The following is a 14,443-nucleotide window of genomic DNA, read 5'->3' as shown; positions in this document are numbered from 1 at the left end:
GTATTCATCCACCAGGGCTGCCATAACAAAATATGATGCACTAGGTGGTTTAAATGACAGGCTTTTCTTTCGTTTTCTTTTTAATTGTGGTATAGTTGACTTACGATGCTGGGTCAGCTTCGGGTGTATAGCAAAGTGGTTCAGTTATGTGTATGTTATTTTACAGACATTTATTTTCTTACAGTTCTGGAGCTTGGAAGTCCAAAATCATGGTGCTGGCAGGGTTGGTTTCTGGTGAGGCGTGTCTCCTTGGCTTGTAGATGGCCACCTCACTGTGTCCTCCCACATGGCATTTTCTGTGTGTGTGCACGCAGAGAAAGAGAGATCTCTGGTGTCTCTTCCTCTTCTTATAAGGACACCAGTCCTATCAGATTAGGGCTCCACCCTTATGACCTCATTTAGCCTTAATTACCTCCTTAAAGGCCCTATTCCCAAATACAGTCACATGAAGGGGTTAGAGCTTCAACATGAATTTGGGGAGGGGGGACACAGTTCATCCCATAACAATAGGTAAAATGTAAATTGAAAAGCTGAGTGGAGAGATGGAGATGTTGAACCAACTGAAATAATGAATGCAGCTTAATGATCACATCATCTCAGGTAACGTTGCTGGGTTAAGAAAGAGCAGCAGGAGTCCTCAAACTGATATGTCTTATCTTTTACAGTTGACTTCTATATTTCAGGACAGTGAATCTGTTCTTGCTAATCTGGCTGTTCAAATTAAAAGCAGGTATGTGAGTGTCATCCACTGTGGGTCTGTTTCTATCCCGAGGGGATTTCCTTTGTTTTTCTCTGAGATTTAGAGACTGCTGCATTTTGAGTTTCATCTTCGCTTCTGAGTGTAAGTTCTCTTTGGAATGAGAAAGAAGTTTATATTATTACTGTAGGGTATAAAGCCAATGGGAGAACAAAACAGAAGAAAGTAAATAGGGGAAACAGTAGAATTGGACTCAGTTACCCCTAATACCACTTTTAGCTTTAATATGCTATGATTGTGTGACTTAAGGAAAAAAAAAATCATGTCTTAAAGGGATGAAAGGCTAGGGATGGCCATTGCATGAGGATTTATAAGACCTTTTACTTTTGGATAATGCACTTTCAGGAATTAGAAATTCCAAGGGAATTTGAAATGTTTAAAGTGAGTGAGGAACGCTGGTTAGTTCAAGACCTGCCTGGGGCACAGATTTGGAGAGGTGATTGCAGTGAAATTGGCAGGCACTGAGTAGCATCCAGAAGACCATGACAAAGGCAACTGGTCATCTGAGAACTATTTTCTCTGCTCCTGCCCTGCACATATACTAGCCCCCTGTCAAAGGGACATCCAGAAGAATCCCTTTGAAAAATAAGCATGGTTCTGGTATACCATAGTAAGCTGATTTTTTAAAACATTGAATGTGACTGCCTGTCTTCCATACCCTGGGATTTTGGTTTCTTTTGCGTGTTCAAACACAAATGGGTTCAAGAAGGTTCATAGAATGTAATGGAAGTAAATCCACGATAGGTTATTAAAAGAAAATTGGAAATGTCTGGAGTATACAACATTCTTTTAAAGAACTGTGTCTATGATTTTTCTTTATCACCAAGGTAATATGTGGTCATTGTAAAATCTTAGAGCTTTACAGAAATATATAGCATGGATAGCAAAAATCTTCAGAAACCTGCCTTTCCCCACCTACTCTGGTTAACAGCTTATTTTATATATTTCTCTAGATTTGTTGCCATGTGTTTACTAAGAGAATGGGCTCCCACTCTACACACTGTTTTACAACTTTCTTTTCTTGTTTTAGAATACCTCATGTACATCCTCTCAGGCCAATACATACAGATCTAGCTTATTCATTTTGATGACTGCGTAGAATTCTTTTGTATGTGTGTGCCTTGGTGTATTTATCCAATTACCTTAGTGATGGACATTTCAGTTACTTCACTTTAGTATATATATTTTATACACCCCGGCTGGTATAGATTTCTAGAAGTGGGATTGCTGAAGCAAAGTCTTACCACCATTTTGGAGTGCAAATAATGACCCAGCTCTTTTAAAGTGTCTCCTTAGAGCCCTAGTATTATGAGAATTCCAAGCTGGTGGATGTTACTGTTCTGCCTGAGTTGTCTTTCTCCTGAACTTGTTCCCTCATGTATTTGGTACTATATTTCATTTTTCTATAATTTTTTGATGATTTTGGTACAGAGACACTACTGAGGAAGAAATAACCATGGACCGAACGTTTGTAAGTAATTTTTCAAAACAAATCTACTTGCGACCCATCCTATACCTGATTAGATATAGCTAAATAGCTCTTCCATTCAAGTGTATATTATCAGGCAAAGTTCAGTTGTGATAACTGAGGGTCAAATTACATTACTTTCTTTGGGATCTGCACAAGAAGCCACTAAGAAAGCCATCCTCTGCTTTTCTGAACTGTCTATGTGGTAGTTTTTTGAGGCACATTTTGGGGGCTACAGTAGTATGGAATGATTTGGGGATTGTAAATGATAAATGGAATTTCTTGGTTGTAGACATCTGGCAAGAAAGCCTGGTTTTTCCAAGAGTGACACAATTGTTTGCAAGACAGGCATTCACGTAATAAATCCAGAGTGTGACAAAACTATCTTCCATCATCTGTTCCAGTGCCTCAAAGCTTTACAATGTTAGATTCTGAAAGAATTAGTATGCGCCCAGGGTTTAAGGTGTTTAAATCTGAGACAAATATTTTGACTATACAAAATACAGTCAAGCCTACAGTGCATTCCAAATTATCTGCCATCATTTAAAATACACTCTGTAAATACCTGAGTCAGAATTTAAAGATTGAACACAGTATAGATAACATCACATAAGTAAAATTCCTGTCAAATAATAGATGTAAAAACCTTTTGGTGATAATATGGTCCCCAGAGTCAGGCTGCCTGGGTTAGAATCTCTGCTTTTCCACTTCCTAACTGTGAGACCTTGGGCAACTTAATTAAACTTCCTATGTCTCAGTTTCCTCATCTGTAAAATGAGGATAATAATATCACCGTTCTTCACAGGGCTGTTGGAAAGATGGAACGAGATAACTTACATACAGTACTTAGCACAGGACATAGAGTACAGTGAAATCTTGCTAGTGTTAAAATTATCATCGCCATGTTTGGATCCAAATCCTGTGAGCCATCAGCTGTGGGATACTGGGCAGATCATTTAAGTTCTGTGAGACTAGAAAATGGGGTGACCACCCCTGCATTACCTACCCTACAGTGTTGGTGTCAGGACTAAATGCATTGATGTTTTTGCAGGTGATTTTTAGATGGCAATGGGTTACATAAATGTAAAGTATAATTACGATCGTGGTTGTTAACGATAAGCCCCCTAGTCAATTGTGACGTTTGTTTAAAGATTTCAGTGACTACGTACTTTTCTTTTGTGTTATTTGAAACAGAGAGAAGGGCAAGGAATGGCTACAATTTCCCGTGTACCATACAGGTAGGAGCTGAGTTTATTCGTAGCTGGTACATTTAGTTCTGATTTTCCTTCCATTTAATTCTGTATGTGTAGCCTGTTGGTCAGAGTTGTCAGAAGGAGATCAAAGTACCTGGTGGTTATTTTACAGATGCTGTAAATGGGCTCTTGCCTTCACGAAATAAGTTGTTTTTGTTGGTCACGGCACAGCCTAACAGCCTGCCTGCTGCCTCTTTGTAGTGAAGAGAAAATGGGGTCCAAAGTGGTCATAATTTGGGGATAGGTCAATAAAGCATTTATTGTCATCAAAAAAGTCCAGGAAATACTGAGCAGGGAAATTGAAAAACAACATGGAAAGCAGCCTCGGTCCTGTTCAGACTCGTGGTCTGACTCCTCCCGGAACACTGGCTATTGCTGGTCTGCTCGATGCAGCCCAAGAAGGACATATAGCCATAGGAGGCTCATGGAAAGGTCATTAAAATGTTCAGGGTGCTAAGGGTAGAGGGTCTGCTCTACTCTTGCAGCAAGAGGAGAGGGTTCAAAAAGAAGAGTCCTCTTCAGACTGAGAAGATGAAAGCTGAGAAGATAGGTACCAGTGGAATGGGTAGGATGAACAGGGACTTCACCAAATATGGATCAGTCGCGGGGGGGGGGGCATGGCTTCGATTGGACATAGAGAGAAATTTTAGGTAAACACAGGCGCATCTGACTTTCAAGAGCTGATAGGAAATATAGGAAATGTGTTCTTCCAAAAGATGTATCTACAAATGGAAATGGAGAAAAGGCATAGGTAAGTTTATGAATCTGAAATGTGCTCAGTAATGGAGGAGTAGAGGAATTTAGAATGTTTGAGGACCTCGCTATAGAGATCGAGGTTAAGGACAGCCCTATTCTTTCATAACATATCTTTTAGTAGACAGAACATTCCGAAATGAAATATTAGGTCTTTGTGACCTTGGCTAAGGCTCAGTTCCTTCATCTGTAGAATGGGGATAATAATAGCACTACCTCATAAAGTTCTTGTGAAGATAACATGAATTAAAACATGCAGAACAAGAGCTCTACAAATGTTGGCTACTGTTATTATCATTATTATTCTATTATAGAAATAGGCCTTCTTCAGAACGCAGCTTTATAGACTAATTGAGCATGTGCCTGTTTGCCTTATTATTGCAGTAATGATGGGTAAATTAGAGACCAGAAGGGTAAAAGGTTTTCTCTGAAGTAATAAATCCTGAGTACTCCATCTTCCCTATTAATTATCACAAACTCCTAGAAATCGCATGGCTAGTCAATTTCAACATAATGCAAATGTTGCTGACTCTTCTTTTGAAAATGGGTTTTGAGTTGTTTGTTTTGGATACGAGAAAATTTATCAGATGACTTCAATATGCTGTCTTCCATCATTTCTTAAGATTTGCCACTTAACAGCTGTAAAGTGCTTGACATTTATGGACTCCTAATTAAGTCACCTGCAACGCAGGCAAGTTGCACTCTGTGGCCATAACTCCAACATCTTTTTTTTTTTTGCTCTTCTTTTTAGCTGTGCTTGTCAGGTCATCATAAAGGCCAACTCTTCTTTAGTGCCCACCAAATTGATTAGCAGGATCAAAAGAAAATACATGGCAACCTCACTCATGGAAACTTCACACCAGATCAGTTGACGTTATTAGTAAAGTCTGAACACGTTGCAGTGAAAAAACGAGGTAATTTCCATTGGGTATTTCCATATAAATTCACTCTTTGTTATAAAGCTCCAAATGCATACATAGTAAGAGATTCTGCCTTCAGAGGGGGAGAGAAACTGTCTTCAATTTCCTTTCCACAGCCTCAGTGCTCATCTTGCCCTGGCAACCTTTCCACCTGGAAGAGCTTTAAAAACGAGTGCCAGAGGGGTTACCAGAGACCATCGATCCGCTCTGGATATTAGCAGCGGCCAGTTCATCAATGGAGTGTGCGGACTGTTTCTCTTGCTTAAATACACCAGAGAGGGAGAAGAAGGCGTCTTACATCCTCACTCAGAGAGAAAACTGGGATGGTTGGGCAAGGCTGGCTGGCCCACTTCTCCGGCCACCCTGATTTCTGGAATCAGGGTCATAAACCTCGTGGATGGTCAGTAAAAACTGGGACCTTGGGAATTCCCTGGTGGTCCAGTGGTTAGGACTCCATGCTCTCACTGACGTGGGCCCAGGTTCGATCTCTGGTTGGGGAAATAAGATCCTGCAAGCCGCGTGGCGTGGCCAAAACAACTAGCTCCCCCCGCAAAAAAAAAAAAAAACCTGGGACCTTACCACATAAACTTAGCTCAGGACATGTCTCCCTTGATGTGACAACACTTGGCAGCAAAACCTTGCCGTCAGCATCAACAAGAGAACAGAGCACCCTGGTCTGTACTACCGATGACGAATACACTGAGTTTACTAAAACCGAATCCACCCCAGAGCCCATTAAGAAGGGAGGCGCCACCAGAAAAAGAAGCCAGCCTTTAGCCTCCTGTCACTGCACCTCAAACTATTAACAACTGCCACTCAAAAGGAAGGCAATCGACAGGTGGGGACTGATTTGATTTTTCACTCTACATCCCTTTGCGTGGCTTGATTTTTTTCAATGCCTATGTACCATTTTAATAGAGCCAAAGCAGAAAAACTGGCCCATCAAGTGGTAGTTTTAAGGCAAAGGACCAAATGTGAGATCGTACTGGGAGCCTTATTTAAAAAAAAAAAAAAAAAAGATTCCATTTAATGTTATTTTCAGCCTGGTTTAAATTGACTGGTAGAAAACTTTCCCCTTTTATTAGCTGATGTTTATGTGCAGGGTAATAATGTTGGGTGATAATGGATGTTCATGAAACTTTTAAGTGCCTTTTGCCCTTTCAAATGTGCATACATTTTCTCTGTAGAGCCCAGAAAGTGCAGAGCTGAAGAAACAGCCTCTAAATACAAAGGGACATATAAGTGGCTCTTAACCCACCCTACCGAGACAGCCCAAACTAGATGCAGAAAAAATCAGGATGGAAATGCTACTAGAATCTGGTACGTACCAGCCGAGTTCTAATTGAGAGTTCAGATACATAAAGGTCTGCTTAATTGGGAGCATGTTTCCATGTCATTTGAGCATGCTCCCTCCCTTTCTTTCTTTTACCTTGTGGACCTACTTAAGCATACACATGCCATATAATAACATTCCAGAAAAAATTTCAAAACAGAAGAGAAAAAAAAAATCTCCCATAATCCCACGACCTGAACACAGCTCTTTTTAAGTTGTATTTTTCCATTTGGCCTTTCACCGTATGCCCTTTAAATTGTATGTAGTGGTATTCACCGTCCTTATAGCACTAATGTCATTCACCCTTTCACTCAATGGTTTATCAAACGTTTTCCATGCTTTACATTCATCTTCTTAATGACTTTTTCAAAAACCTGCCTCAGAAGCTACCTCGTTGATGGGCCATAATAATTTACTAAATCACTCTTCTATCGTTGACTTTAACATTTTCCTTTTTGAAATCATCAGCCCCTCTTTTCCTACTCTCTGCTACTGGTTTATGCCATTAACTTAAGTGGGCAGGCCAGAGGGGCAGCAGGTTTTGACAAAAGCTTAAAAATTCTCTTTTGGAGGTGACATCTTGGACAGGGTCCTACCTCTTCCTGCCTGCATCTAATCACTTAGCAAGTCATGCAGCTTTTGTGGTCATAATCAGAGCTCACATCTACCCTTTCTTCTCCTACCCCACTGCCACTCCCTGGGTGCCTACGATTAAAGTAGTCCCCTTGCCTTCTAACTGCCCACTACCCCCCAGCTACACTCCACCAGCGTGATTTTCCTAACGTATGGCTGTCATCGTTCCAATCTCCCACTCCAGTTCCATATTGCCTCAAGAATTAAGTCCAAACCCCTAACGTACTCAAGACCTGCAGGCTCCTTTCCCTAACATGCACTCCAGCCAACAAGGGCCATTGCCACTCTGGACTTGCATCTCTTTCTCTGCTTGTGCTATTTGCTCTGCTTGGTTGGAGGAGTGGGGGACACTTTCTCCATCTCCGTCCTTTTAGCGTCCAGCTCAGCTCAAAAGTTGCCAATAAGTTCTCCTTGATTGATGGTTCAACAGGTTCTGTTTTGTTTCTACACTTTTTCCATCTCATATCATGCCTAATAAATGTAGTTACATTTACAGTCTCAAAGCACCAAGTTACAAGCTCCTCAAGGGACGAGACCTTGCCCTGTTTGTCTGTAGTACCTACTACCAGTCCTAGAACACAGAAGGTTCCCAATAAATGTGTTAGCTGATTTGAAATGAACTGGCTTGAATTGGATGGGGCATAGTGGAGGGTGGATGATGAAGGCCAGTGAGTCACAGAGGGTGCTATACTAACTGCCTTGAGTAAATTAATATGCTGAAATAGAGACCACAATTCTAACAGGAATTCCCTCTTCAAATGAGGGTAAGGGGCAAAAGTGAGGGTAGGAGTCATGTCCAGAGGGGCAAAAATCTCTGCCTTGACTCTCGGTCCGATGGATGTGGCCCTGCTCCATCTCAGCCTCTCTTGCCTGTTTATACCTCCTGCATGGGGACCCTAGATTCACTTGCTCCCCAGGAGCAAAGTTTTCTTCACTGTACAAACACTGGGCTACCACCTTTGCTATCTCAGCCAGGAGGCTGGGAATGGGCAAAGGGGAGGCATGCCAAGGACACACCTTGTTCCTTCACCATTCGCTTTCAAAGTATTCTGGCCTCATCTTCCAACCATGAAGCTTTTTGTTATCTCTCCTCTCTTTTTCAGCTCAATCAGTATCAACACTGGCAAATCTCACTGGGAAAAACCAAAGTTTAAACAATGCAAATTGCTTCAAGCGCTTCCTAATAAGATTGTGGACCTTGCTAATATTACAATAAGTGACGGTAAGACTGTTCTGTACACATTAGAGAAATAATGGAACTCAGTTAGTTTGTCTACTTGACCTGAGACCAGAGAGAGTACAGGCAAACCACCCACAGAAAAACCTACCTGACAACAATCCAATTTCAGAAACGAGGTAGTTACATTGGTGGAGGTGGGAGTGGAGCATGAGAAGTCAGAACGGTCAGTGTTTTTTGTTTGATAATGTTTTTTATTTTATAATTGTTGGCTCATTATTTTTTGTTTTATTTTAATTTTTTAAAAGTTTTAATAGGCAATACTTCATATAGTTCAATATTGAAAAAATAAAGAAGTGTATGCAGTGAAACCTCTCCCTCCCACTGCTAACCCCAGCCATTCAGTTAGTATCCAAGGAGATATCTATGCATCTGTAAGGAAATGCGTGTGTGTGTGTGTGTGTGTGTATTCTTCTTCCCTTTTTGTATGCAAAGTGGAGCGTGCTATACATGCTGTTCTGCACCTTGCTTTTTCCTCTTAACATTATATTGCAGATATTATCATACTAGTATATGATAATATAATATACATTCTTTTTTTCACTGAGTTGTATTAACTGCATGAATATGCTACAATTGATTTCTTTAACCGTTGCCTGCGGATGGTAATTTAACTTGATAATTACACTTTACTTTTAAAATACTGCTGTAATGGATATCATGCATGTGTCATTTTGTGCAAGTATGGTATGCTTGAAGCATAAATTCCTAAAAGTAGAATTGCTGGGTCAGTCATACTTTTCTTTAAGATAAATTATCTTTTATTTGCTATGCCAAAATTTTTTTGAATTGATAAAGCTAGACTTTACATTATCATTTCACTTTTTTCTTATTTGTCTTATTTCTTTTAGTATTTTTTATTTTATTTTTAAATTTTTTTAATGGTTTTCCTTTTTCTTTTAGTATTTTTAAAATTGAAGTATAGTTAATTTACAATGTGTTAGTTTCAAAGGTACAGCAAAGTGATTCAGTTATACATGTGTAAATATATATATTCTTTTTCAGATTCTTTTCCATTATACGTTACTAAAAGATATTGAGTAGAGTTCCCTGCACTATACAGAGGGACCTTGTTGTTTATATATTTTATATACAGTAGTTTGTATCTGTTAATCCCAGACTCCTAACTTATCCCTCCTCCCCCTTCCCCTTTGGTAACCATAAGTTTGTTTTCTAAGTCTGAGTCTGTTTCTGTTTTGTAAGTTCTTTTGTGTCATATTTTAGATTCCACATATTCGTGATATCATATGGTATGTGTCTTTCTCTGTCTGACTTACTTCACTTAGTATGACAATCTCTAGGTCCATCCATGTTTCTGCAAATGGCATATTTCATTCTTTTTTATGGCTGAGTAATATTCTATTTTATATATATATATACATATATATATATATATACTATATCTTCTTTATCCATTCATCTGTCAATGGACTTTGAGGTTGCTTCCATGTATTGGTTATTGTAAATACTGCTGCTATGAACATTGGGGTGCATGTGTCTTTTCAAATAAATCATACTTCTGATGGTGTCAAAATGCTCTCTGTAATAATTGCACCAACTTATACTCCCACTTGCAAAGTGTGAAAGTGCCTGTTTCAGAACATCTTCAAATCGACACAGCATGTTATCAGATTTTTAGGATCTTGATTTGATAAGTATAAGTTAATCTCAATGTAGTTAAAATTTTTTATGGAGGTACTGACATCATAAAATTCAGCCATGTAATGTGTACAATTCAGTGTTTTTTAGTCTATTTGCTAGATTTTGCAACCATCACCACTAATTCTAGGACATTTTAATTAGTCCTAAAAGAAACCCCATACATGTTAGCAGTCAGTCTCCATTCTCTCCTCCCCTCAACCCCTGGAAACCTCCAATCTACTTTCTTCCTTCTTTTAATTTTATTTTATTGTAGTAACTACACTTTATGTAGATATACCTTCTTGACATTTTTTTTTACATCTTTATTGGAGTATAATTGCTTTACAATGGTGTGTTAGTTTCTGCTTTATAACAAAGTGAATCAGTTATACATATACATATGTTCCCCTCCCTCTTGCATCTCCCTCCCTCCCACCCTCCCTATCCCACCCCTCCAGGCGGTCACAAAGCACCGAGCTGATCTCCCTGTACTATGCGGCTGCTTCCCACTAGCTACCTACCTTACGTTTGGTAGTGTATATATGTCCATGCCTCTCTCTCGCTTTGTCACAGCTTACCCTTCCTGCTCCCCATATCCTCAAGTCCGTTCTTTAGTAGGTCTGTGTCTTTATTCCCGTCTTACCCCTAGGTTCTTCATGACATTTTTTTTCTTAAATTCCATATATATGTGTTAGCATATGGTATTTGTCTTTCTCTTTCTGACTTACTTAACTCTGTATGATAGACTCTAGGTCTAGCCACCTCATTACAAATAGCTCAATTTCATTTCTTTTTATGGCTGAGTAATATTCCATTGTATATATGTGCCACATCTTCTTTATCCACTCATCCGATGATGGACACTTAGGTTGTTTCCATCTCCGGGCTACTGTAAATAGAGCTGCAATGAACATTTTGGTACATGACTCTTTTTGAATTATGGTTTTCTCAGGGTATATGCCCAGTAGTTGGATTGCTGGGTCATATGGCAGTTCTATGTTTAGTTTTATAAGGAACCTCCATACTGTTCTCCATAGTGGCTGTACCAATTCACATTCCCACCAACAGTGCAAGAGTGTTCCCTTTTCTCCACACCCTCTCCAGCATTTACTGTTTGTAGATTTTTTGATGATGGCCATTCTGACTGGTGTGAGATGATATCTCATTGTAGTTTTGATTTGCATTTCTCTAATGATTAATGATGTTGAGCATTCTTTCATGTGTCTGTTGGCAGGCTGTATATCTTCTTTGGAGTAATGTCTATTTAGGTCTTCTGCCCATTTCTGGATTGGGTTGTTTGGTTTTTTGTTATTGAGCTGTATGAGCTGCTTATAAATTTTGGAGATTAATCCTTTGTCAGTTGCTTCATTTGCAAATATTTTCTCCCATTCTGAGGGTTGTCTTTTGGTCTTGTTTATGGTTTCCTTTGCTGTGCAAAAGCTTTGAAGTTTCATTAGGTCCCATTTGTTTAGTTTTGTTTTTATTTCCATTTCTCTAGGAGGTGGGTCAAAAAGGATCTTGCTGTGATTTATGTCATAGAGTGTCCTGCCTATGTTTTCCTCTAAGAGTTTGATAGTTTCTGGCCTTACATTTAGGTCTTTAATCCATTTTGAGTTTATTTTTGTGTATGGTGTTAGGGAGTGATCTAATCTCATACTTTTACATGTACCTGTCCAGTTTTCCCAGCACCACTTATTGAAGAGGCTGCCCTTTCTCCACTGTACATTCCTGCCTCCTTTATCAAAGATAAGGTGACCATATGTGCGTGGGTTTATCTCTGGGCTTTCTATCCTGTTCCATTGATCTATATTTCTGTTTTTGTGCCAGTACCATACTGTCTTGATTACTGTAGCTTTGTAGTATAGTCTGAAGTCAGGGAGCCTGATTCCTCCAGGTCCGTTTTTCGTTCTCAAGATTGCTTTGGCTATTCAGGGTCTTTTGTGTTTCCATACAAATTGTGAAATTTTTTGTTTTAGTTCTGTGAAAAATGCCAGTGGTAGTTTGATAGGGATTGCATTGAATCTGTAGATTGCTTTGGGTAGTAGAGTCATTTTCACAATGTTGATTTTTCCAATCCAAGAACATAGTATATCTCTCCATCTATTTGTATCATCTTTAATTTCTTTCATCAGTGTCTTACAATTTTCTGCACACAGGTCTTTTGTCTCCTTAGGTAGGTTTATTCCTAGATATTTTATTCCTTTTGTTGCAATGGTAAATGGGAGTGTTTTCTTGATTTCACTTTCAGATTTTTCATCATTAGTGTATAGGAATGCCAGAGATTTCTGTGCATTAATTTTGTATCCTGCTACTTTACCAAATTCATTGGTATTTGTTTTTCTCTTTCTGACTTACTTCACTCTGTAGGACAGACTCAGCAGGCGGATTCTTAACCACTGCGCCAACAGGGAAGCCCCTGCATGACGTTGTTGATAATCGCTATTAATTGTTGTTATTTACACTTAATAGCTCATCTACTTCTCACAAGAAACCAAGACTCAAAGAGTGCTGTGATCTGAATGTTTGTGTCCCCTCAAAATTCTTGTGTTGAAATCCTAACCCCCAAGGTGATGGTATTAGCAAGTGGGTTGTTTGGGCAGTGATTAGGTCGTGAGGCTGGGGCCCTCATGAATGGGAATTATGCCCTTATAAAAGAGGCCCCAGAGAGCACCCTCACCCTTTCCACCATGTGAGGACACAGCAAGAAGGTGCCATCTATCAACCAGAAAGCAAGCCCTCACTAGAACCCAACCATGTAGGCATCTTGATCTTGGACTTTCAGCCTCCAGAACTTTGAGAAATAAATTTCTGTTGTTTATAAGCCACTTAATCTGGACTTTGTTATAGCAGCCCTAACAGACTAAGACAAAGAAGTTAAGTAGTTTTGCCCAAGGTCACACAGCTAGGAAGTGGCATAGCTAGGAATCAAACCCAGGATGTCTGACTCCAAAGTTCAAGTATTTAAGAGGTTCATACGTTAATACCTGGGTGTGTTTGCATTTTCTAAGGATGCTATCCAAAGAAATGAATTTCTAATGGTCAAATTTTCAGAGTTATTTTGGGGGAGGTTGTACTGAGCCAGCTTAAACATACCACATACCAACTCAAATATAACACATTATCTCTAGCTATGTCTGTATGATGCTCAGTTCTCCTGGAATTCCGTAACTGCTCCCCCTCTATCTAAATTCTATTTGTTCCTGTGGGCTTAGCTCAAATTCCACCCAGGAAGTTTGCCTGGAGTTCATTAGTCCCTGCTCTTGTCCTCACCCCCCTGCTTGTATTCTTGTCTTACACCTCTGCCTAGCTTCTAGATTCGTATTCCCAAGGAGGTTGTGGCATATATCATGGCTCAGGCATGTTTTATTTTCATGGCACCTAGCACAAGGCTAGGTACCCAACAGGTTTTCAGTAACTATATATTTATTAGACCTTTTTTTTTTAATGGAAATAATAGGTTGGACCCAGGACAGGCCAGTTAATGAACAAATAATTTTAATAAAAATTAAGAATGTGGTTCATAGCACTCAGGCCATTTTGGTGAGCTTGTAATTTCTCTGTATCATCTCAGATGCCATTATTTTAGTCTTAGTTTCTCTCCTTTCTTCAGAGAGCTGTGCTTGTTTTGTAGAATAAAAGATAAACCTGTTTTGCATAGATTTCACACCTAATAAGTCATTTTTATTCACTAACACCTTCCACTGAAAGAGATTAAAGATCTTTGCCAAAATTAGCCTTCAGACGTCATAGTGCTAGATGAAGGAGGATTAGAAGTAGCCTACCATCAATTTCAGAACCGGAAGCGTCCTTATAATTCATCGTGTCCCATCTCCTCATTTTACCAATGAGGATATTGAGACCCAGAGAGGGGAAGGGACCTGCTGGAGGTGACACAGTTTATTCATTTATTCACCCAGTTATTTATTCAGTTAGGAAATATTTATTAAATTCCTACTGTGTGTCTTGTGTGGTGCTGGATGGTGGGGGGAGGTTCTCACATGGAAGGGGGTGACCTGAGGCTGGGACCTGGGCCACTGTTTTGGGGGAGTAAGCACTTACAAGAGATGCCACCGTTTAACTACATCCCATCCCCCCCCCAAGTTCTGAGTCTCACAGCCCTGCTTTCACACTGCTTCTTCTAACATCTTTTAATCAAAATCTTAACTGTCATTACAACATACTACCTTAAGGATCGTTGATAAGACACCACTCCTGGAAAACACGTGCCTCCCCTTCCACCCCTCCACTCGCGGGCAGTCCTCGGGGAGAGGGACAAAGCACGAGGCAAGTACAATACGGCACAGGGGCTCTGGAAGCGCGGGGATGGCATCTACCCCTGTGTGGGAGCTCAGGAAAGGCCAGCTGTAGGAGAGGCATCAGCTGAGACCCGAGGTTGAGTACCAGCTAGAAGATGAAAAAGGGTGAGGAAAGGAGGGAGGAGTGTTTCC

At 39.9% G+C, this 14,443-nt stretch overlaps 1 protein-coding gene across 1 annotated transcript in view; it reads left to right on the top strand.

The window, feature by feature from the left end:
- ADGRG4 (adhesion G protein-coupled receptor G4) overlaps positions 1-14,443 on the top strand; it is a 59,370-nt gene that overhangs the window by 21,826 nt on the left and 23,101 nt on the right. Inside the window, 8 exon segments of the mRNA XM_067723996.1 lie at positions 185-239; positions 666-730; positions 2,189-2,235; positions 3,418-3,463; positions 4,983-5,050; positions 5,053-5,145; positions 6,339-6,471; positions 8,221-8,339. Of these exon segments, the coding sequence (XP_067580097.1) occupies positions 185-239; positions 666-730; positions 2,189-2,235; positions 3,418-3,463; positions 4,983-5,050; positions 5,053-5,145; positions 6,339-6,471; positions 8,221-8,339 (626 nt within the window).

Source organism: Pseudorca crassidens, chromosome X, assembly GCF_039906515.1.
Source record: "Pseudorca crassidens isolate mPseCra1 chromosome X, mPseCra1.hap1, whole genome shotgun sequence".
Lineage (NCBI taxonomy): Eukaryota > Metazoa > Chordata > Mammalia > Artiodactyla > Delphinidae > Pseudorca > Pseudorca crassidens.
The sequence above is the reverse complement of the archived record's forward strand: the minus strand, read 5'-3'. Positions and strand labels throughout refer to the sequence as shown.